We start from the raw sequence: 25291 nt of genomic DNA on the forward strand, positions 1-25291 counted from the left end.
GGATCAGTTTGTTCTCTTTGCAGTCCAGCGGACTCTCAAGAGCCGCCTCCAGCACCACAATTCTACACCCACATTTATTTTCGTCTTTCCAGGTGTTTTATAACTGCAGCTGTGTGAAAATACCAGAGTTTTCATCGAGGCATTCCTCAGCTGTGGTCGGACCCTGTCCAAAAGGAAACGAATGTCCAAAAATGTTCCTCTATTTTCTGGCGGTGTCAGTGATCACGTCTTATACTTTATCCATTGGAGGCACTCCGGGATACATTTTACTTCTAAGGTAAATAAGCTGCCCTTTCCACTGAAGGCTTGCAATTTGGTTTGGGCAGAAGGCCCACAAAGAGTTTTCAGCCATATAAAAGGCAGACATATTTCAAGTTCTTCTCTCTTTTCCATAATATTTAATCAAACCTACCTATTACTGTGATGGCCCGATGTTCTGTATGCTCTCATTCTGTTGGGGGCTCATCCCTGAGGGCAGGTGAAGCACTACCCCACTTTGGGCCATGCGCAACCAGCCAGCCCCTTCCTGTTTGATGAAGTCCCAACAATACACCATGTGTCCAGAATCCCGTTTGTGTTCCCAGAAGGTTTGTATAACTTGTCATAGTTCATTGCTGCTAATTGATGCGGTATGGAAGTGCCATACAGATTTTTTGGACTTCTGTCTGACAGTCCCAAACCTACAGATACCTAAATGTGACTCACCTGGAGAAAGGCCTAACTCAAAGCCTTCATGACCTAGCTTCCTGTTTAAACAGGAAGTTACCCTAATCTCCCAGTAACCACCAAGGCAGCTTCTTTTTTGAACAGGAAATTAAGCTATAAAGCTTTTGTGCAGGTCTTTATTACGGTGGCGCTATGGGCTAAACCGTAGAAGCCTGTGCTGCAGGGTCAGAAGACCAAGCAGTCGTAAGATCGAATCCACGTGACGGAGTGAGCGCCCGTTGCTTGTCCCAGCTTCCGCCAACCTAGTGGTTCGAAAGCATGCAAATGCAAGTAGATAAATAGGGACCACTTCGGTGGGAAGGTAACAGCGTTCAGTGTCTAAGTCGCACTGGCCATGTGACCACGGAAGATTGTCTTTGGACAAAACGCTGGCTCTATGGCTTGGAAACGGGGATGAACACCACCCCCTAGAGTCGAACATGACTGGACAAAAATTGTCAAGGGGAACCTTTACCTTTATTATGGTGAGCCACACTTAGCTGCCTGTAGGTGTGGGTCTGTCAGGTGGAACTGGGAGTTGAAGTCTAAAAACTTCTCGAAATAGAGAATTCTGGGAGTTGGAAGACCAAAACAATCTGAACGGCACATCCCTATTGATGGAGTGTCTCTTGGTGGTGCAACTGAGCTCACGACCAGGAACAAAACCAAGGCATCTCATCAGTCAGCTACAGCAAATTGAGCAAACATGCAAGCAGAAATGGTTTTGGCCTATATGTGCATGTGAAAGGGAGAAGAGAAAAGCAACAGTAGACGGGAACATAGCCACTCTGGGGCAGTGTGTACTTTTCTGCTCCTCAGCATTATTGTTGAGTGGGGTAGGGCATTGTCTGAATGAATATTTACTTTTTGATTTGATTTATATATTGCCCATTAGTGTGAAGCACAATTCTGGGTGGTTTACAATGATAGATAAAACACACAGTAATAAGCAATAAATACATAAGAATTAAAACATTAGCAGAATAGGAACAAGAGGCACCAAAGACCATTCTCTGTATGACAACAGGAGAAAGAGCGTAAACTCAAACAAGGTTGAAGTTGTTTTCTGAACGTTAGCAGGGAGGAAGGTAGGCGTAACTACCCAAGGAGCTTGTTCCACAACATGGGAACCACCATGAAGAAAGCCTCTTGTGGAGGACTTTCATTCCTCCCTCGGGGTGGCTACTCAGAGGAGCTTAGCCTGGGAAGATCTGGTGGGTTTGGCAGATGACCTTGGAGATGACATTCCAACAGGTAGTGAAGTTCCAAACCGTGGAGTGCTTTATATGTAAGCATCAGAACCTGTGGCCTCTGTGTGTGCTTGTAGGTGTAAGCGTATGCAAGCCTGCCTGCCTGCATGTATGGATGTAAGGTAAAGGTAAAGGTTCCCCTTGACATTTAGTCCAGTCGTGTCCAACTTTAGGGAGCAGTGCTCATCCCCGTCTCCAAGCCGTAGAGCCAGTGTTTGTCCGAAGACAGTTTCCGTGGTCATGTGGCCAGCGCGACTAGACACGGAACACTGTTACCTTCCCACCGTGGGGGGTACCTATTTATCTACTTGCATTTACTTGCTTTCAAACTGCTAGGTTGGCAGGAGCTGGGACAAGTGACGGGAGCTCACTCTGTCGCATGGATTTGATCTTACAACAGCTGGTCTTCTGACCTTGCAGCACAGAGGCTTCTGTGGTTTAACCCACAGCGCCCACTATGTCCCATGTGTGGATATACTTGTGCATAAATGCCCACTTTTGCCCTGACTTGGCCCATCATTAGTTTCTGGGCCTTTTGCCTCACCAGCCACAATAGCTACCAGCTACCAGCATCGTTACCCAATTGTGCAACTCGGCCTATGAATCAGAAGCCACCATGCCCTCATGATATAAGACAGTGTTTCCCAGATATTTTGCTTCGGAAGGGTAATAGAAATCAAGTCAACCTTTCTGGTGGCAACTATTCACTATCACTATCTTGTTTTGTTTAGGGTGTGTGTGAAAGCTTCCAGTAACCCCTTGGACACTCCTGATGGCAGTCAATATATGGTCCCTGATGAGCTACTTGATAACAAATCCCCGAAGGAGTAGAAGGAAAGGGAAGGAGATAGTGTGAGAGGTACCCGTACAGTAGCCAAGGGGAAATCCTGGCAGTAAATGAAATCTAAAGAGAGTTGAATAGCAAGGGGAGGGGGCACAAATGCCTGACCCTCCAAAGTGCTACTGTTGACCTTAAAACTGAAACACGAGGGCATTTGTAGAAAGGCTAAAACTGTAACTTCTAGAGAACATGGAAAAACATTTTTAGCTCATAGTGGAATGTGTTTGTGTGTACCTAATTCATACATTTATCCATTGGTCAGCAAATGTTTGGTAGGGCAAAGTAAATCAAGTGACTTGCATGTATTGAACCAGGCCATGATGACCTGGAGGAGAAAGTGTGAATGGACTGAGTCCAGAATCGCGATTTTGCAGAGCTGACACGATATTATTCCAGTGGTTCCCAGTCTTGGGTCCCTGGGTCTCCCTGGACTACAACCTCCAGGAATCCTCGCCAGCACAGCTTGTGGTGAAAGCTTCTGAGAGTTTTAGTCCAAGAACACCTGGGATCTTAAGCTTGGGAACCAATTGTATATTCCATAAGGAAATATTGGTTTTTAAACCAAGTACATTGGATGGTGTCTAGGTTCTGTCTGCATTGTCCATTTTGTTTGTTGAGCTGTTTTGTGCATCTCTGCTTTGCCAGACCAACCTGGATCTGTTCAGAATTATTGTACACAGTTTTGGTTCTTATTAGAGATGGGCATGAACCTGTTGTTGGTTGGTTCATGCCAGTTTGTACTTCACCCGAACAGATGCTCGGCGCTTCCCTGCCCCACATCCTCCAGGTGCTGCCTCTGAGTGGTCCACCCACCCAAAGAGGGAGGGCTGGGAAGCACCGAACCTCTGTTTGGCCGAAGTACAAGCTGGCAGAAACCAAAGAACCACCAGTTCGGGCCCATCTCTAGTTCTTATCTGAATTCCTGGAAAACATCCATCTAAAAATAATAGTATTTGCCATTTTTGAAAGACTTTCTCAGCGTATTCTCGAAGGAGAATCTCGAAGAATCTCGGAGGCGAATCTCGAAGGCGAATCTCAGTGGCTGAATCTTTAAAAATCCGTAATATTCAAGTTTAACTGAAAGTGTAATTTGCCTGGAACCCTAGAGGTGGCAGTCTTATATCAATATTGGTTCTCGTGACTTTCGAAGTGGTTGGAAGTATTAGTGGAAGATGTCATATATGCAAAGTTCGTGTGATTAAGAAAACATGTATCAAATAAACTATGAAATAGTATGAAACAGAATTCTTTGCATCTTGTACAACAGGATTGGGTAGTGTTAGGGGTCTAACACATCGGTTCTTAACCTTTGTTACTCAAATGTTTTTGGACTGCAACTCCCAGAAGCCTTCACCATCAGCTCTGATGGCTGAGGTTTCTGGGAGTTGCAGTTCAAAAACTCCTGAGTAACAAAGGTTAAGAACCACTGGTCTAACAGAGCCAGAATCATAGTTTATGGGGTCAGAGTACCTGTAACTTTTTTATTGTAGGGATGATCTGCTTATCAGGCACCCACCCTCCTCAGACTTCCCTCTGAGTTTGGTTGACATCCTCATGATAGCTGCAGGCAGAGGATGAATATACTTAGTAAAACATCTATTGTGGCAAGCAACCTGTCCTGAAAGTCAATGTGTTGTGTGGTGGCTCCTCCATAAACAAGCAATTAAGGGTGATTGGTTTTACAAAAGACCTGCACTTGTGGGAGAAGAGGATGGCTAGAACTCATTTGTTGGTATAAATCAACAGTTTCCTGCATTTCTAGGTTCTGCTTGGAGTTGGAGTCAGGGTTATTAGGATGAATACCTCCCATTTAGTTTTTACCACAAAGCCACTGGATATAGAAGGGCGGTAGGCATCATTGTTGTTTTATTTATTTGTTTGTATGTTTCAGATGCATTAATCCACAACTCAAATCTTTTGCCCTGGGCATCTATACTTTAGCTATAAGAGTTCTAGGTAAGTATGAGCTTTGGGAAGTATGAGTGTGTTTTTCTTTTGGGTCTTTAAAACATTTTACATTTAAAACATGAATGGCCCAGACTTTACAGTGGCTTATTTATTTATTTATTTATTTATTTATTTATTTATTTATTTATTTATTTATTTGATTTTTACCCCGCCCCTCTAGACCATGTCTACTCCACATTATTGGAGGAATAATGTGCTCTTCCTTGCATGCTCGAAGAATTTGGCAGCTTTGGTACATGCAGTTGTACCCTTGTGGCCCTGTTGGCTTTTCCTGCGAATCCTTGGCTGTTAGTATGTCCACACATGACATAAATATAAGGCTCATAGATGCTTCCTTACTGTGATCTAATAGCTATTCCCGGATGCCAAAGACGCACCTGAACAGCTACAGGTTACCCAAAGTCCACACCTTTCTCATTCACTGGCACTTACCCTCTCAATAACTCACTCTAAGATGTTTGTAGGAGAAAGAATTAAAACATTACCTACAGTTACAAGTTACACTTGTGTGTGCCACTTTCGTTGCTGCACACATATTTAGCCACCCACTGAACAGATCAACAGCAAACAAACTGCAACCAACCCAGGAACGAGGGAAAGGACATTCAGCACAGAGGCGGGCTCTCTGAATTCTTTTTTTTAAATTTTATTTGATTTCAGACATACAAAAAACAGAAGCAGGGGAAAAAAGAGAATAATAAAGAAGAAAAACTAAACTAAACCCTCTGCTAAGCTAAACCCTCCCCCCTTTGGAGTCAGAGACTCCAGCCTTGTTAACCCTCCACTCTCCGCGGTTTGGTTTCCAGTGTATGCTAAGTAGATATACATACAGTGGTGCCTCGCTTAACGATTGCCTCGTTAAATGACGAAACCACTATACGATGACTGTTTTGCGATCGCTTTTACAATCGCAAAACGCTGTTTTAATAGGCAAAATTCACTCCCCGATGATCGGTTCCCTGCTTTGGGAACCGATTTTTTGCTAGACAATGTTTTTAAAACAGCTGGATTGGTGGCTTCAAAATGGCCACCTACTGTATAAAATGGCTCCCCACTATGTTTTTGGATGGATTCCTCGCTTTACAGGCACCGAAAATGGCCACCCCTAAGGAGGATCTTCGCTGGACGGTGAGTTTTCAGCCCATTGGAACGCATTGAACGGGTTTTCAATGCGTTTCTATGGGATTTTTTATTTCGTTTAACAAGGATTTCGCTCTACAGCAATTTCGCTGGAGCGGATTATCCTCGTTAAGTGAGGCACCACTGTATATGATAAAAGTTGCCCTGCGCTCATTTTTATATGTATTTCCAGGGTGTATTTCCAGACCTGGCTATTAGAGGGAGGAAGAGACCATGCAATGAATAGTGTTCAATATTTGTGGGGGTTTTTTTCAGCATCTGTGGTGGTGAGGGTTTGGAACCAATCCCCCACAGATATTGCAGTCCCACTGTATTTTTTCTAGGAATGAGAAAATCTCTGAGGTTCAGTTTTCTTGCATTTTGCTGGATCTCACCTGTGTTTTTTATTTTTCCTAATAGAGTTTTGTGTTGGCTTAGGAGACTTTATATGTGTGTGTTTCCTAGTGGAAATTTCTATTCCCCTAATATGCACCTTTCATTTATGCATTTTCCCCAATGTAGGTATTTATTTGTGCATTTTACCTAACATTTTTCCCATTCTGCCTGCTGTTTTAACTGTGCATATTCTTAGCAATTTGGTTTTTAATGAGCACATTGTTTCCTGTTCACGTTGTCACGTTATAGTGTTTCCAACTTACCAAGTTGTTTCCAACTTATGGCAACTCCATGAATGAATGACCTGCAAAAGTCATATTATCAACAGGCCTGCTTTGCTTTTCCAAACTCAAGGTTACAAAAAAATTGAAATCCCTTCTATTTTTCCCAGCACTATTGTCTTTTCCAATGAGTCTTGTCTTCTCATGATGTACCCAAAATAGGACAGCCTCAGTTTCCTCATTTTTGCCTCTCACGAGAGTTCAAACTTGATTTGACCCACTTGTTGGTCCACCTGGTGTTCCAGGATATCCACAAATCTCTGGCCCAACACTATGGTTAAAATCTATCTGTGAAGGTTCATAGTCATCTAGGTGAGGCTATCTGGAAGCTGAGTCATGGCAACTGAACTTCTTTCTTACTATGTCAAAATGTTTCACTACTCATGCAAGTACAGTGGTGCCCTGCACAGCGAGGTTAATCCGTTCCAGATTAACCATCGCTATGGGGAAACATCGCTATACGGATCGGAAAATGCCATTGGAACGCATTAAACTAATGGCTTCTAAACTCACCGTTAAGTGATGTTTCCCCATCCGGCCGCCATTTTCGCGCCCTTGGTAAGTGAGGGTAGGGCGCGAAAACGCTGCACATGGCCATTTTGGGTGTTCTGGTGGCCATTTTGGAACCACCGAACAGCTGATTCCCCGACATCGCAATGCGAAGATCGGTAAGCGTTTCGCTTACTGATCATCGCAAAGCGATTTTTGGCCATAGAGACCATCGGTATGCGATCGCATTAGCGATCTAAAAAAATAGATCGCTATGCAAATTCGTCATTAAATGGTGCGCTCGTTAAGCGAGGCACCACTGTAGCTTCTTCGGTCTGATATATCCCTGATATATCCTCCACATTGATTTCACTTCCCCCTGGTCTGAATAGGCTCATTAGATGGACACAGGACTAGGAGTGAAGGATAATCCCACTTCTGCAGTCCTTCTCCACCCATTGTCATGGTTAGAATCCTACTGCTTAGCATAGTAAGTCACATTGAACTAGTGGGGATTTGTTGAGTCAGCTCCTTTACACGTTCTAATGCTTCAGTGGGGCTACTCTAACTATGACTTAATTTAACATAGTAAGTTATAACTTGGTTAGGCTCATTTAAATCAGTGGAACTTACAGGGGAGTTGACTCACCAAATCCCCACTGGGCCTACTTTAATTGTGATTTACTACCTGGTCCTGCCACTGCTGCTACCTCCTCTGCTGCCGCCATCATTGTCAGAGAGAGCAGACCAGCTTCCCTACCTGGAGCTGGCCGCTGCCTCTGTGCATGCACCCTCTGCCCAACTGGTAGCAGCAGTGGCGGCAGCAGCACCAAGCAGGGAGGCAACAGGGGCAGTAGGGAGCGGTGAGCAGATGGGGAGTTTCCCCCCAGTATAAACCCAAAGAATGAACTGCAAACCGGTTTGGGGGGCTTTGTAATGGTTTGTGGTTCGTAGGTAGCCACGAACCACTGTTTTTTTCAGTTGGTGTCCAACTCTACTTACTACCCTAAGCAACAGGATTTCAGCCATTATGTCAAATGAATCCATTCCCCCCCCCCATCAGCTTTCTTCATCATCCAGCTTTCTGCCCTCCTAATCTCAGAAAAGTACAGATTCTCAAGGCAGGCTGAATATCTTCTCACAATAAGCAATGAAACAGTTTATTTCCTTGAGACTTTTGGATCTAACGAATTTCTGTTCAATCACTAGTACGTTAATACTTTGCAATTCCCCCCCCCCCTTCCTCTTTACCGTAGCTGGAATCCCAGCTCCTGTTTACTTTGGAGTCTCGATAGATACAACTTGTCTCAAGTGGGGAAGCAAAAGGTGTGGAGGCCAAGGAGCCTGCAGGCTGTATGATTCTAAGGCACTTAGGTAAGCAAATGATTTCTCTTCTGACTATGACATCTTCAATTCCTCTGATGCTTTTGGGACAAGTGATAACTGTATGTACTGGACCCATTAAGTGTTGACTGTTCTGCTAGAGATGGGCACCAACCAGTTCGTCCCAGTTCATCAAGGTGGCATCACAGTTGCTGCTTCTCTCTTCTCCTGCCTCCTCAGCCAATATAGCCACTCACCAGGCTCTACTTGCTTGCTTTTTTCACCTCCTCAGCTAATCTCCCAGTCAAGAGCAAGAGTACGGACTTCTTTGCCCCACCCTTCTCTCTGATTGGCAGAGCAGCCAAGAGGGCGGGGGCAGAGAAGCCTGAGCTGTTCCCAGGATTGGAAGATCAGTTGAGTTGGTGCCGGAAGCTAGCATGCTGGGCCTAATGAATGGCTGGTTGAGCCAGAGGAGGAGGGGAGAGGAGCAGCAGCAACTGTGCTAATGCCTTTACAAACTTGGACAAACTGGTTCATGCCCATCTCTATTGTCAACAATCATATGCCACCAGTTGCTGTGCTCTGGTGCTGTACTGCCCTTGTATAAGCCTTGTATAAGCCTATCTGACTACCATTGGCTTAACTACGCTGATGTCACAGAAGACATCACAGCCTAGCAATCGGAATGGACAGCTTCACTAGATGGATGTATCAGTCTAATATCATTTTTAATCTCCATGACTCCATCCTAAAGATCCAATCCTAAAGAATTCTGGGACCTGTCACTCAGGGAGGGACTTAGAAGTCTGTGTTGGTTTGCTGAAGTGCAACAGACAATTGTCAATGCCTTGCCAGACTACAAAATTTTGAGATTTCTTGGGATGAAGCCATGAGACTGAAAGTGACATCAAACTGATGGAACCGTTTAATGCAGTCAGATTTATGAGATACAGTACATAAGAATTTTCTTCATGCATCGTTCATGAGCTTTGAAACAGCATTTTATTAGCATAACAAAATGATTTCAAAATCTTAAATAGGCACGGGATTTTCTTGGGGAGGGGTTGGACTACAAATCCCATCGTTCTCTATTCTAGCTATCCCACTGGCTAGTCCCCCTCCTACAGAAATGTGGCTCACCTGGAGAAAATGCCTGGCTGGGAAGCTTTCAGGGCCTAGCATAAGCCGTAGCTCCATCCAGCTTCATGTTCAGAAAGGAAACTCCCAGCTAACAATGGGCCCAGGAAGTGATGGCACAGCAAGACCTATGCAAAGACAAAAAAACCCACATTTTAAAAAAGATTAAGTCATGGTTCTGATAAACGGACCAGCAATGCTATCCAAAGGTTCAGGTATGCAGTCCATAATGGGTCTGGAAAGGAAAGCATTCTTTTGTGTTAACATAACTGCATGCCCCAACACAATCACTTCCAGTTGGCTGATCTCGGACTGGCCTACCTAAATAAATCTGCTGGCACAACAGCAGTGTTGGTTAAGGTCTGCTGACAGAATAGTCAAAGAGAAAAAATAAAAGAAAAAAGGTGTGGGGGGAGCTGTGTTATACCAGATCCATGGCCCTCTCAGTCCAGACTCATAGCCACTGGGCTGGAGAATGAGACCAGGATCCAGTTAGTCTTAAGTAATTTCCAACATCCTTAGGCTGGGAGAGGTTTAGATCCTGCACAGCTTTAGCGGGTGCAGTGTCAGCTCAGCCAGCCCCCAGCCCTCTTGGCTAGTCCTAATTTATAGGTTTAGTTTCTGCGGTATTTGAATTGTCCAGTTTTCCCCCCTATCCACAATGTGAAATAATTTGGAAACTTTGGTACATTTTTACCACCAATAAACAAACAAACAAAACAAAACAAAACAAAAAACCGCAATACCCAAAATCAAAACTAAATTCTCACCCATCCCTCAACACGAGTAATGGATTACCTCCTTGCTTCCCAACAGGTATATCTACCTGGGCTTGACTGTTGTTTTGGGCACCATGTCCACCTTTCTAAGCATTGCTGTCCTGATTGTTCTAAAGAAAAGGTACGGACCACGCAGTGAAAGCATCACAGTCAGTGGAGAGAGGGAAACCTCTTCTGCAAAGAGGAGCAGTGACTTTGTCAACAGCGACCATTCCATTCAGACAACTTACTGGCCAGAGAAGGAAACACGACTTTAGGAAGACTTGATGTCTCTGGAAAAAAAAAGGTTCTGTTGGAAGCAGGAAATTCTGACTTAAGCTCCATTATAAATTCAGGGGTTTGGATAAGATGTGGGAAGAGAGGATGTAACTTTTTACCAAATGTCTTAAACTTGTAAATACCAATACACTTTTCTAGAACCTGTAGAGGCCACAAAATGCTCTTTGCCTTTGTATTTCCTAAAAAGAAAAAAAAAATCACACACCTACACAGAGTAGAACTTATTCTCTGCATGTAACAGATGATAGACTTGGTGTGTAAATGAACGGAGCGACCATTTCTACCCTTTCTTGAAATAATCTTTCATTTGGAAGAAAAGTTCTAGCTGGCCTGCTGTTAGGGCAGGATGGTCCAGAAACCATGAAGAAGATGAGAAAATTAGAAAAGGTATGCTAGATCATATCAAAAGCCTATCTAATTCAGCCTTTGGTTGACACAGAAGATGTCCAGATCCCTCCAGGAAGTCCACCAGCAGAATATGAGTTCAAGAACACCATCCTGTTTGTGCTCCTTGACAACCAATGCCTAGGAATGCTCCCTTCCGCATTGCAAGTAATATATAGCTGCTGTGGTTTATAGCCACTCATAGTCTTTTCCGTCTCCTCATCCATGTGTAAGAAGTAGCCCCACCTCATATCTTTATGCTTCTGCAGAAGAGGGGAAATGGTCTCATGAACACAGCAGGGAGACATTTTGTCTCATGTGCCTTGCACATATATTTCTTTACAACCTTCAAGATAGAAACCTCACTGTTTAATTTAGAAGGAAACCGACAGCAAGCACCCTGATTTTCCAGGTTGTGGAATTCTCCATGCCACCCATTTCTGTGCTTCAAAAGTATGACTGAAGAACATGCACAGACCGGATCAGCTTGTATATATACCGTATTTTTCTGTGTATAAGACGCCCCCCACTTTTCTAACCCCAAATTAAGAAATCTAAGTGGGGCTTAGCAAGTGTAGGGGGAAAGAGATCGCTTTGATCCCTGCTTTCCCCTCCACTTGTTTTTGTTCTCTCTTCAGCTTACTTCCGTGTATAAGACGACCCTCAATTTTTAGTCTAAAGATTTTAGACAAAAGTATAGTCTTATACATGGAAAAACGCTATATATATTTCTCAGCATCATATATATATATGATGCCATGACAAATGTGATGGACAATTCCCTTAAACGCAAATTAAAATGTATTCTCAGAGCACAGCCTATGACTTTCTGCTTCTTTCCATTCTGTTTTGTGCACATGTGAGATAGTGTGTTCATTTTGTAGTTCATTCTCTATATGTATGGGAAAATCTTTGCTACTAAATACTGTGGGTTGTATTCTATTGTATATATATGGAGCAGAAGGTAAACAATGAAGGTCTCCCACCATTGATCCAGTGTCATATGCCTGTTCTTGTGCTGGTTGCAAGATTGGTTCCTAAACGGTCACACAATGGCAAGCTTGTTGAGTCAGGAGGGGGAGGCTTACATGATCTCCTTCCTACCAAGCATTTAATCAATAGGAGGGTATCCCATTTTTTAAGAACAGTTACTCAACATGCAAAAATGTTAAGGTGATTTGATCATAACAAAAGTAAAATCAGAAATGAGCTGAAACTGAGGAAATGGTCACCATCTATCCAGTACTGGTTAGGCCTCATCTAGAATACTGTGTCCAATTCTGGATGCTGCACTTTAAGAAGGATGTCAACAAACTGGAGCAAGTTCAGAGGAGGGCAACAAGGATGGTCAGGAGACTGGAAAGCCCTGAGAGGAAAGATGGAAAGAACTGGGCATGTTTTGTTGTTGTTGTTTAGTCGTGTCCGCCAGGCCCTCCTGTCTTCCACTGCCTCCCGGAGTCGGGCTAAACTCATGTTGGTTGCTTCAATGACACTGTCCAACCATCTTGTCCTCTGTCATCCCCTTCTCCTCTTGCCCTCACACTTTCCCAACATCAGGGTCTTTTCCAGGGATGTTTAGCCTTGAGAAAAGATGACTGAGGGGCAGTAGGATAGCACTTTTCCAGTCAGAGCACAGAGTGCTGTCCTCTGAAGATGCCGGCCACAGAGACTGGCGAAACGTTAGGAAGAACAACCTTCAGAACATGGCCAAAGAGCCTGAAAAACCCACAGCAACCATTAGATCACGGCCGTGAAAGCCTTCGCGAATACTTTTCCGGTACTTGAAATGTCATTTTACAGAGGAGAGGAAGGACCTATTCTCAATCTTCCCAAAGTACAGGGCACATAATAATGGACTCAAGTTACAGGAAGCCATATTTCAGCCGAATATCAGGAAAAACTTCTTAATTGTTAGAACAGTATGACAGTATAACCAATGCCCTCAGGAGGTGGTGAATGCTCCAACACTGGAGACATTCAAGAGACCATCTGTCGGATCTGTTTTGATTCATACTCCTACACTGAGCAGTTGGTTGGACTTGTAGGACCCTTCTAGATCAGTTATTTTATGATTCTATGATTCAGCCCATTTATTCTGCTTTCTCAGCATTGACAACGTTGACTGTCAAGAGTTTTAAACAGGGGTCTTTCTGTTCTATCAGATTTTTTCCACTGGAGATGTCTGTGGTTGAATTTCATCTTGGTATTGTCTAAGGCTTCAATTCTCATTTTTAAAAAATAAGTCATTACCTTTATAGTCTTTTCCTGGCTCTGCAAAAGCTATGAAAACAGTTAGTTACTGTTAGACCACATTTAAAAAAAGGGGACTATTTAGTCTTCCTTTATTCCAAACTGACTTAAATAGTTACACTTGGTTTGCTGTTCTATAATTCTGCATATTTTCTGTTCCACAACATAAGGCATAGCAGAAGCCAGCACTTGAACTGTCCAATATTCCTCTTCCACGATTACTGTAGTCACACCACGAAGTAAACGAAAACATTACAATTGCACTGCAAAAGGGATGACACTATCCCATGTTACATACATAACTTAATATCTTAGTTATTGGAAGATGGATGTAATTAAAAGTAACTAGTTGCTTGTAACTATTCAGTTCCAAGCTTTGGTCTTGCCCAACCCTACTCTGCTAACAAGTATCATGTTTGTGGACAGGGCAAAGTGGATATTTGATATAGAGACAGCTTGGATTCTTTTGGTTCCGCAATGGTGATAATTATTTTCCAACAGATATCTCACACCTTCTAGATCATAGTGCTCCAAAGTCTACTTTTGTTTAAAAAGGCAATCAGAATAACAGCAGACTCTAACTTCCTGAACACTGGAGGAGGCTGGATTAATATCTTTCCGTATGCTTTAGCTGTGGGTTTCCTGCTTCATCAGCGGCTGGACTTGATGACCTTTGAGGTTCCTTCCCGCTACAGTTCTACAGCTGAAATCCTGTTGCATCAGGTATGCCATGGCAGGCTAATGATGTCATCAGCAGCAGTGATGATTTTGCAAAAATAAAACATTTGTGACTTCTCCCCTGAATGTCCCAAGACTTCCATGTAATCTCATTCATTGCCAGGGAGCCATTAAGGGTTGTTGGACAGGGAAATCTTTAATTACAAAAAATCACTCCCACCAAGTTGCCTTTACCAGTGTTGGCAATTTTCAGTAATTAAGGACTCCCCTCTTCCCTCCATCCTGTGGCTCCCAACAGCTTCCAGAAAATGAAAGGGGTTACATGGGAGAAATCAGAAATGTTTCCAAAGAAATTTACCACTGCTGCTAGTGTAATCGGTTTTATGTGGAGTAACTTACAGCAACAGGATTTCAGCCTATGATGCTATGATAGCCCAAAGAGAAGTGAGCATGTGCATTGGCTACTTGCGCATCAGAAGACTGTCATGAAAATCAAGTGATGAGGGAATCACATGGTATACTGGAAGCAGGAAGGCTGGCTGGACCTCAAACTGGGAGAATGGTATCTACAGAACAGTAGCAATTTAACAGCAAAAGCAGTACCAGGTGGCAAATCAAACTTAAGGGACACAACCTGAAGACTCAGATAAAACACAGTTGCATGAAACACAACATGTGAAATATTTTAAAACCACAACAATCAAAAATGATTTGCCTTGCCCTGAACCGGCAACAGAGCAGGGCCATAGAAAACCCACTTTTTTCATTCTAGTTCTCTGGAAGTTGCCACAATTCTCACAAAATGTCCATCTATCAGATCTAGAGCGTAGAAACGTTAGTAGAATTCCCCAGAGAGCACGGGCGGCATTTCAATGGTTTCGTAGCCCAAACCTGAGCTTTCCGGAGCTCTAAAACTCATTTGGCCTTCACTCTAATGACCGTATCATTCCTGTGACCAAATCCCTACATGGCCAATGATCCATGTTAAACGGGAAAGGAAGAAAAACCCAGGCGATCTTGGACGCTCACCCCACTCTGGCACAATACGCTCTTCGGTTGCGGGCCCCAAGCTTGTACAACTTTAATCTTGGCTTATTCCCAGCCCGGCTGGGGCTGCAGAACCCTTGGCTTTCGTCCCAGTTCAGGAATGCCAGGCGTCGGCTTGTGCCTCTTTCCAGGGCATGGAGGCCTGGCTGCCTTCCCAGCTGCTTCTTAGAAACGCTCCGATAATCCCAGCGCCACGAAACAGCTTCAGATGGGGTCGGCCACCGGAAAAAACAAGTGCCGCGTTCTTCTTTGGGAGACTTCTTTATGTACGTACGCCGCTGGGTGTCGCACCCCCACCCCCATCGCCACAGAAAGACACAAAAGGTAACGTCAGTTTTGAGGTCTCTCCTGAAATCTTCACACACCTCTTTGGCCTCTTCTCTTTCTTCCATTAAATGGATGGGCTGCTAGTGGGTCCCTGCGGTTTCGCTCTCTTGCTTTGCCCGACCAGAAAATCATTAGATACTTCCTTCGGGTTTTTGAATACTGGGAATTGATGGAGTTGTCATTTGTCCGCCCTTTCCCTTAGTTTGCATGCACGCATGAGTGTCTGTGGGAGCGTGCGTGTGTGAACGTCTGGGTGGCCATGTGCCCTACATGATAAAGAGTAGTCCTCTATTTTAACTTTTTTCTCTCTCTCAAATTGAAGGCCTGCCCAGTTTGAGCCTGGTCTAAAGAGCTGTAAGGACTTGTCTCAGGTTGTGAACTGGCAGGGAAGCAGGTGTCTAGAATTTAGGGCACTCTTGCTCTTTTGCAATAGAAACTGATGTAGAAACCTATCCCTCCCTCCAGTAAAGCTGGTCATAGTTTGTATCTGTTTATATTTATCCAGAACAATGATGAGCAGATGAAGATGCTTGAGACCTTAAAGTGGGTCTGCTCAAGGAACAACCTGTTAGTTATTTACAGACTCCAGAACATGTGGTGCCCACCTTGCTTGCTTCTTTCTTTCTTCTCTCCCTCCCTCCCTCCTGTCCGTCCGTCCGTCCGTCCTTCCTTCCTTCCTTCCTTCCTTCCTTCCTTCCTTCCTTCCTTCCTTCCTTCCTCCCATCTTCCTCCCATCTTCCTCCCATCCTTCCTCCCTCCCTCCCTCCCACCCTCCCTTCCTTCCTCCTGTCCTTTCTCCCATCCTTCCTCCCTCCCTCCCTTCCTCCCTCCCTTCCTCCTGTCCTCCCTCCCTCCCTCCCTCCCTTCCTCCCTTCCTCCTGTCCTCCCTCCCTCCCTCCCTTCCTCCTGTCCTCCCTCCCTCCCTTCCTTCCTTCCTCCTGTCCTCCCTCCCTCCCTCCCTTCCTCCTGTCCTCCCTCCCTTTCTCCTGTCCTCCCTCCCTCCCTCCCTCCCTCCCTTCCTCCTGTCCTTCCTCCCATCCTCCCTCCCTCCCTCCCTCCCTCCCTCCCACCCTCCCTTCCTTCCTCCTGTCCTTCCTCCCATCCTTCCTCCCTCCCTCCCTCCCTTCCTCCTGTCCTCCCTCCCTCCCTCCCTTCCTCCTGTCCTCCCTCCCTCCCTCCCTCCCTTCCTTCCTTCCTCCCTCCTGTCCTTCCTCCCGTCCTCCCTAGCTCCCTCCCTTCCTTTCAAACAATGCCTCTCGCCTTCAAAGATGCACACAAGGCAGTTTCAATACATTCTTCTGCTGCCTGTTTTAGGCCAAAGGTTTGGCTTTTAGGAAACTTGGCAAAGGTTATCCATCTTTACCCTCAAGTCCGCTGTCTGGTTTCTAGGCAGCTGCTGCCCACGGTTAACTAGAGCATGTGATATTAAAGATGTGCTAGGCTGCCCTGGCACTGTGAGGGTCCAGGACAGTGAAAGGACGACCTCTCACTCTATGAGCCAGGCATCGCTTGGCCAGGTGTCCTAAACGGCACCTTTAGGTGATAGAGGGCGGTCCTCTCTCTCCAAAGCAAGTCCAGCCCATGACCTTAAAAGCAGATAACCACAGAGATCAGGGCCATGAAGTGGAGCATCAACAGTCAGCAGCAGGAGATCAAGCAGGGGCGTTGGTCCTGTTATTTGACAGAGTGAGAAAACGGATTCTTATAGCAAGAAACTCTCATTGATTAGGCTTGTGCTTGTATTGCCAACGTGGCAGGCGGGCCGGGGGACAAGAACCTATGGGAATGGCTCCCCAAACACATACATGATCAGCTTGGATCTTACACACCTTGACTTGACATGGGGTGCATTTGCTACTATTCCATTTGCTGCTATTCTAGGTGGGCTTTCTTTAGCCAGGTGTTGCTTTCCATGTGAGCATCAAGGACTGCAGTTTAGAAACAGGATGTACGAGTCTTCTACTACGTGGCTAGCATCTTGGCTACAGAAGCAACGCCACTCACTCCGGAACATAAGAAATAGAGGAAATGATAGAGCATCTCAACAATTTATTTTGAATGTTTCCATGTCACAGGAAATCTCTCTATCGCTAAACTTTCTGAGCTACAGTTTTGAAGCTCATTTGCTTTTCTGTTTGCTGATCAGTTCAAGAAATTCTGCCCCCCCAAAGTGGCCTTTGAAAACAAGGAAGCTGCTCATAGCTGTGCTCTCACCAATGACTCCTGTGCTGTGACAGCTCCGTTAAAAGAACATAAATAATAAATATGAATGCCTTACCCCTGTGGTGACGTTTATATGCAGGATTGTCCTGCCACCTACTGGCAAAGGTTTGCTATAGCACTCCAACAGTAATGTTATGTTGACTTTGAATATGGCCATTCCAACTCAGTCATGTGTTAACTAGGCATATTCTAGAGCAGTGGTCCCCAGCCTTAGGCCTCCAGATGTCCTTGGACTTCAACTCCCAGAAATCCTGGCCAGCAGAGGTGGTGGTGAAGGCCTCTGGGATTTGTAGTCCAAGAACATCTCCAGGCCCGAGGTTGGGGCTCACCGTCCTAGAGCACTAAAAGTTACTTTTTAAACTATACACCCCAGAATCAAAAAGCTATTCTGATGTTTACACACAAGGAAGTCCTATCGAATTCCTTGGGAGCTGCTGCTGCCATAGATGATTGATTGATTGATTGATTGATTGATTGATTGATTGATTGATTGATTGATTGATTGATTGATTGAACTTATATGCCACCCACACTACCCAAAGGTCTCTGGGTAGAAATTGTAAGATCCCATTTATATGATATGTTTTCAGCCTCTACTAGCTAAAAACCTGGATGCCTTGATCAGGGAGGATGAAGAAGTAGACAAACAGGCATGCATACAGGTAAACGTTGAAAGGAGCTAAGACGGCTTCCTGCTGAACTTTATGTCAGGAACTCCGGTTTGTCAAGGGTCTGTCTGCTGGTGAGAAATATTTCCTATATATACAGTATATCACAGAAGTGAGTACACCCATTCACATTTCATAAATATTTTCATGAAGAAATACTTGGCTGCAATGTAAAGCAGTTGTTATACAGCTTGTATAACAGTGTAAATGTGCTGTCCTCTCAAAATAACGCAACATACAGCCATTAATGTCTAAACCGCTGGCAACAAAAGTGAGTACATCCCTAAATGACAATGTCCAAATTGGGCACAAAGTGACAGTATTTTGTGTGGCCACCATTTTTTCCCCCAGCACTGCCTTAACCCTCTTGGGCAGAGAGTTCACCAGAGCTTCACAGGTTGCCACTGGAGTCCTCTTCCACTCCTCCATGATGACATCACAGAGCTGGTGGATGTCAGAGACCTTGCGCACCTCCACCTTCCATTTCAGGATGACCCACAGATGCTCAATAGAGTTTAGGTCTGGAAACAGGCTTGGCCAGTCCATCACCTTTACCCTCAGCTTCTTTAGCAAGGCAGTGGTCATTTTGGAGGTGTGTTTGGGGTTGTTATCATGTTGGAATACTGCCCTGCAGCCAGTCTCCGAAGGGAGGGAATCATGATGTTTCAGTATATCATAGTACATGTTGGCATTCATTGTTCCCTCAGTGAACTGTAGCTCCCCAGTGCTGGCAGCACTCATGCAGCCCCAGACCATGACACTCCCACCACCATGCTTGACTGTAGGCATGACACACTTGTCTTTGTACTCCTCACCTGGTTGCCACCACACACACATGACACTATCTTGGTCTCACCAGACCATAGGACATGGTTCCAGAAATCCATGACCTTAGTCTGCTTGTCTGCAGTAAACCATATGCAGGCTTTCTTGTTCATCATCATTAGAAGAGGCTTCCTTCTGGGACCACAGCCTTAGAGAACAATTTGATGCAGTGTGTCTGGTCTGAGCCCTGACAGGCTGACCCCCACCTCTGCAGCAACCTCTGCAGCAATGCTGGCAGCACTCATAAGTCTATTTATCAAAGCCAACCTCTGGATATGACGCTGAACAAGGGCATTCAACTTCTTTAGTCGACCATGGCGAGGCCTGTTGTGAGTGGAACCTGTCCTGTTAAACCGCTGTATGGTCTTGGCCACCGCGCTGCAGCTCAATTTTAGACTTTGGGCAATCTTCTTGTTGCCTAGGCCATCTTTATGTAGAACAATTCGTTTTTTCAGATCCTCAGATAGTTCATTAATATGAGATGCCATGTGGAACTTTCGGTGACCAGCCCGAGAGAGTGAGAGTGAGAACACCTGCTCCCCCTTCACACCTGAGACTTGTGAGACACTAATGAGTTTCATGACACCAGGGACGGAAAATGACTACTTGGGCCTAATTTAGACGTCGTCACTTCAGGGTGTACTCACTTTTATTGCCAGCGGTTTAGACATTAATGGCTGTGTGTTGTGTTATTTTGAGGGGACAGCACATTTCCGCTGTTATACGAGCTGTATACTCACTGCTTTACATGGTAGCAAAGTGTCATTTTTTTCAGTGTTGTCACATGAAAAGATATATTTATTTATTTTATTTATTTATTGCATTTATATGCCGCCCATCTAGATATAGTCTACTCTGGGCGGCTCACAATTTACTAAAATATTTATGAAATGTGAGGGGGTGTACTCACTTCTGTGATACACTTTTAGTTAGTTAGGCATCCTTCAGTCTCAAAAGACTATGGTAACGTGCTCTATATGGAGGACTTGGAACAGCGTCTAATGTAGCTGAGGAAGCCAATTCGAGAGTGACCATCCCTTCCACACTGAAGACAAACACAATCTGTCCCCTGTCCAGCTCCCTGATTTTGCTACTTTCGTGACCTCCTCTTTGCCTCGGCCTGCTGGACAAGGGTCCCTTCAAATTGGGAGAGGCCGTGATGCAACACCTGCCTCCAGGCTGAACGCTCAGATGTCAAGGTTTCCCATCTGTTGAGGTCCGTTTCTAAGGCCCTCAGATCCCACTTGCAGAAATCCTTGTACTGCAGATGTGGTCTCCCTCTGGGGTGATTTCCCTGCACTAATTCTCCATAGAGGAGATCTTTTGGAATCCGACCATCAGCCATTCTCACGACGTGCCCAAGCCAACATAGACGTCACTGTTTCAGTAATGTATACATGCTGAAAATTCCAGCTCGTCCTAGGACTACTCTATTAGCACTCTATTAGACTGGGTCTGGAGTGGAGCCAATAAGCAACCAGAGGCAAGGTTAAGATGTCAAGACTCTGTGGCAGTGGCAGTAGGATGGGCAGGTCAACAGCATCCCATTCTCTAAGAAATCAGGATGAAACCCTGAGATTGGGGGTGGTGCCTTGTGACATCACTTGGGGAGGACCCTTGTGATGTCACAGCAGCAGGGCAGACAAGGGTTGGAAAGTGGCCTGTATTGCTTCTGGACCACCTGGAAATCCAAGGAAATACAAACATATCCTGATACTTTAGCCAGTACCCTTGAGACATGAAATTCCTGTGGCCAAGTGTAAGCTTGGATAAGCTCTGTGGAATTCACTGCAGCATGCTGCTTATTGACGTTGGACTTGGCTTTGTCCCTTCAATCGATTTCCTGGGCAAAATGACTCAGTTTAGGACTCCCAACAACTGTGTAGGGATAAGGGACACCAGTAACAAATGCCAAGGCCACCATGTCAAGGTGAAGCCACTTGTACCACCCTGAACACATTGATTTTGTCTGATTTCATAAACTAAGCAGGGGCAGACCTGGTTAACACTAGGAGGGGAGACCACCAAGATATGCAAAGTATCTGCTGTAGGCAACCTTGAGACTCAAGAGACTATGGTAATGTGCTCTGAATAAAGGTCTTGGAACAGCCTCTCATGTGACTGAGAAGGCCAATTCGAGAGTGACAATCCCTTCCACACTGAAGACAAATACAATCTGTCCCCTGTCCAGCTCCCTGATTTGGCTGGTTTCACGACTGCCTCTTTGCCTTGGCCTGCTGAACAAGTATTTCTTCAAATTGGGAGAGGCCATGATGCACTGCCTGCCTCCACGCTGAACACTCAGATGTCAAGGTTTCCCATCGGTTGAGGTCCATTTCTTAGGCCTTCAGATCCCGCTTGCAGAAATCCTTGTATCGCAGCTGTGGTCTCCCTCTGGGGTGATTTCCCTGCACTAATTCTCCATACAGGAGATCCTTTAGAATCCGACCATCACCCATTCTCACGACGTGCCCAAGCCAAAGTAGACATCACTGTTTCAGTAATGTATACATGCTGAAAATTCCAGCTCATTCTAGGACTACTCTCTTTGGAACTTTGTCCTGCTAGGTGATACCAAAAATCCGTCGGAGGCAACGCATATGGAAGGTGTTCACTTCCTCTCCTGCCGTGCACAAAGGGTAATATATATACTATATATATAGGAACATAAATACAGTGGTGCCCCGCATGACGATGATAATCCATTCCATAGAAATCGTTGTTTAGTGAAATCATCATCTTGTGAAAATCATTTCCCCATTGGAATGCATCGAAACTCATTTAATGCATTCTAATGGGGAAAATCGTTGTCGTTTTGCGAAGATTGCCCATAGGGCAGCCATTTTGCAAAGCGCCAATCAGCTCACTCCAGTACAGGAGTGTACTCAGGACACAGGCTCTATAGACCTGGATCTTGGTATATGTCGTCAGCTTCTTATTAAGCCATACTTTCTTTGTGAGTCTGGAGAACATGGTAGCTGCTTTGCCAATGCGTTTATCCAGCTCAGCATGTAGAGAGAGAGTGTCAGAGATTGTTGAGCCAAGGTACATGAAATCATGAACAACCTCCAATTCTTGTGTGGAGGTGATAATAGAGGGAGGTGAATCCATGCCCTGGCCCATGACTTGGGTTTTCTTAAGGCTGATTGTTAATCCAAAGTCTTGGCAGGCCTTGCTGAAATGATTCATGTGTTGTTGAAGGTCTTCAGCAGGGTGGGCAACAACACCTGCATCGCTGGCAAAAAGGAAGTCCCCCATGCATTTCACCTGGAATTTGGTCTTCCCTCTCAATCTAGAGAGATTAAAGAGCTTTCCATCTGATCTAGTCTGGAGATGGACACTTTCTGTTGCAGTTCCAAAGGCATGCTTCAGCATGACAGCAAAAAAGATCCCAAAAAAGGTTGGTGTGAGGACACAGCCCTGTTTCACTCTGCTTCGGATGTTAAAGGGATCTGATGTTGAGCCATCAAAAACTACAGTGCCCTTCATTCCCTCATGAAAGGACCTGATGATGTTAAGGAGTCCAGGTGGACATCCAATCTTGGAAAATATTTTAAAAAGGCCGTCCCTGCTAACCAAATCAAGGGCTTTTGTAAGATCTCTGAAGGCCACAAAGAGTGGCTGTCATTGTTCCCTACATTTCTCCTGCAACTGTCAGAGGGAGAATACCATGTCAGCAGTGGATCTATTAGCTCAAAATCCACACTGTGATTCTCGATAGACTCTGTCTGCAAGCACCTGTAGTCTCTTCAGCACAACACAGGCAAGCAGCTTCCCTATAATGCTGAGAAGAGAGATGCCACAGTAGTTACTGCAGTCACCCCTGTCTCTTTTGTTCTTGTACAATGTGACAATGTTTGCATCCTTCATGTCCTGTGATACTCCACCTTTCCTCCAGCAAGGATAGAAGATTTCATACAGCTCAGTGGTGATGATCTCTTTACAGCATTTCAGTACTTCAACTGGGATGTTGAAGACATACTAAGGTTCTGCTGGTAGGACTATGAAAAGAATCCTGCCTGAAACTATGGATAGCTATCTGAAAGCTGAGTCATGGCAACTGGACTTCTTGTTAGGTTGAAACATTTTGCTACTTGTCTAAGTAGCTTCTTCAGAGTTGGCAGGAGATCCCTGATATATCCTCCATGTTGGGTTCACTTCCCCTTGGTCTTCATAGACTCATTAGAAGGACAAAGGACTGGGAGTGAGGGATAATCCCACTTCTGCAGTCCTTCTCCACCCATTGTCATGGGTCGTTAACGGTCCTTAACAGTGGTCTTTTGGGTGTGTGTGGTCTGCATCTTTCTGGAGAGGAATGAAAGGGTATTTGTAAGTATTTGGTCTTCTTCTTTTTCTGCTGCCCCCCCCCCCCGCAGAATTATTGTCATTTCCAGAGAATCCTGCCTTGTCAGGACGAACTCAAAAAAGGACAACCTCAGTTTCCACATTTCTTCCTCTAGAGAAAATTCAAGCTTCAGGGGACGTTTCTATGTTTAAAAAAACACAATTCTGGCTAACAATAATAATCTAACAACCTTTGGATTGCAAGAGCTGGAAGGGACCCTATGGATCATCAAGTCCAGCTCCTCTCAAGGAGCCACACTGGGGAACTGAACTCCCAACCTTTGGCTCCACAGGAAGAGACCTAAGCCACTGAGCTATCCTTCCTGGGGTCTTCTTGGAGTTATAGTTTGAAAAAGTTAACTTCTCTCATTTCTGCTTGGAAACCACTTGGCTTCCATGACCACTGAGAAGCGCAGACTCCCCCTGTCAAATCCACCGTTGTAGCTTCATCAGGCCCTGCAGAATTCCTAAAAACAAACAGCTCATTGATCTCCGAGGTTCATCCACTAATGTATGAGATGTGGCTTGATAAGAGAAACAACAGTCAAGCCTATTAAGGACACAGTAGATGTTTTCCTGACCCTTACTCTATGCCCTGAAACTCTGCAGTTAAAAATAGAGACAGATTTCACCCCAGTTTTTGACATCAATGATTAGAAAGGCTGCTACCTTTCTCCTCCAGTCCTCGGCAGTACTCTTTGTTTGGGCAATAATTCACCCCGTGTACTGATTTAAAAGCAAATAACATGTTTGCTCTTGGCTAAGGATAGTACTCTGGAAATCTGTATGGATTGTTATCATGTAGGATCAAATGTTCAGCAGGAATGTCTTTCAATCCAGCATGTGTGAAATGGCTAATTGGGCATTATCAAGTCTGTCAGTTTGTATTTACATGCAAGTGCACATAAACAAGCACTCCTCAAATTTAATTATGTGGAGGGAGGGGGTTTGATTCCCCCACTGTGTGTCTTGTGAGTAGAGCCAGCCTGTGTGGCTTGGGCAAGCTGCATAGTCCCAGGGCGGCCCCGGAAGAAGGCGATGGGATGCCACTTTTGAATATGCTCTACTGGGAAAACCCCGAAAAGGTCAGAATTCAGTTGATGGCTGCTGTTGCTGTTGCTGATAATGAGGATTAAGAACGCTAAGGAAATTTGTTCCGTCTGCCTTTCCCAATGAGCCCACCTAATTTACCTTTCATAATGTCATGCACAGTTCAGAACAGAACTTCGAAAGTTACATTTTGGAGTATCTATTCATTTGATTTGATTTAAAATATTTCTGTCTACCAGATTCTCTGAACTGAAGTCCAAAAATGCCACTATCATTCACACTCTACACTTTATTTATTTATTTATTTATTTATTTATTTATTTATTTATTTATTTATTTTATTTTATTTTATTTTATTTTATTTTATTTTATTTTATTTTATTTATATCCCACCTATCTGGTTGGTTAAGACCACTCTAGGCGGCTAACAGCATAAAATAGAACAGTAAATAAATATAAAACAATTTTACAAAGAAACAGACATAATAGAATAGACAAATAGAAGGGAGAAAGAGGGTATCAGGGATTGACTGGAGGGAAGGCCTGCCGAAACATGCATGTTTTAAGTTGATTTTTAAAGATACCCAGCGAGGGAGCCACACGGATCTCAGGAGGTAGGTTGTTCCAGAGGTGAGGAGCCACCACCAAGAAGGCCCGATTTCTTGTCTTTACCTTCCGGGCCTCCCTCGGCGTTAGGCTCCTTAGCCTCACCTCCTGGCTCGCATGAGTGACATGGGTAGATCTTGGTGGGAGTAGCCGTTCTGCCAGGTATCAAGGCCCTAAACCGTTTAGGGCTTTGTAAGTAAGCATCAACACTTTGAAGTCGATGCGGAACTGGATGGGCACTTCTCAGAATGTCGTGGTGCCGTACCATGTGATCCAATGGTTTCTTTTGTTGTTGTTGTGGGGGAGTACACACAATAAATAC

The 25291-nt window shown here is 44.7% G+C and overlaps 1 protein-coding gene across 1 annotated transcript in view; it reads left to right on the forward strand.

Annotated features, from left to right (window-relative positions):
* Positions 1-11478, forward strand: part of SLCO1C1 (solute carrier organic anion transporter family member 1C1) — a 39961-nt gene extending 28483 nt beyond the window's left edge. The window contains exons 12-15 of the mRNA XM_072999741.2: positions 93-277; positions 4688-4752; positions 8306-8423; positions 10326-11478. Of these exons, the coding sequence (XP_072855842.1) occupies positions 93-277; positions 4688-4752; positions 8306-8423; positions 10326-10545 (588 nt within the window). The 3' untranslated portion in view covers positions 10546-11478. The remainder of the gene's footprint in view (positions 1-92; positions 278-4687; positions 4753-8305; positions 8424-10325) is intronic.
* The last annotated feature ends 13813 nt before the right edge of the window (positions 11479-25291 follow it).

The sequence above is a fragment of the Pogona vitticeps genome, chromosome 5, assembly GCF_051106095.1.
Source record: "Pogona vitticeps strain Pit_001003342236 chromosome 5, PviZW2.1, whole genome shotgun sequence".
Classification (NCBI taxonomy): domain Eukaryota; kingdom Metazoa; phylum Chordata; class Lepidosauria; order Squamata; family Agamidae; genus Pogona; species Pogona vitticeps.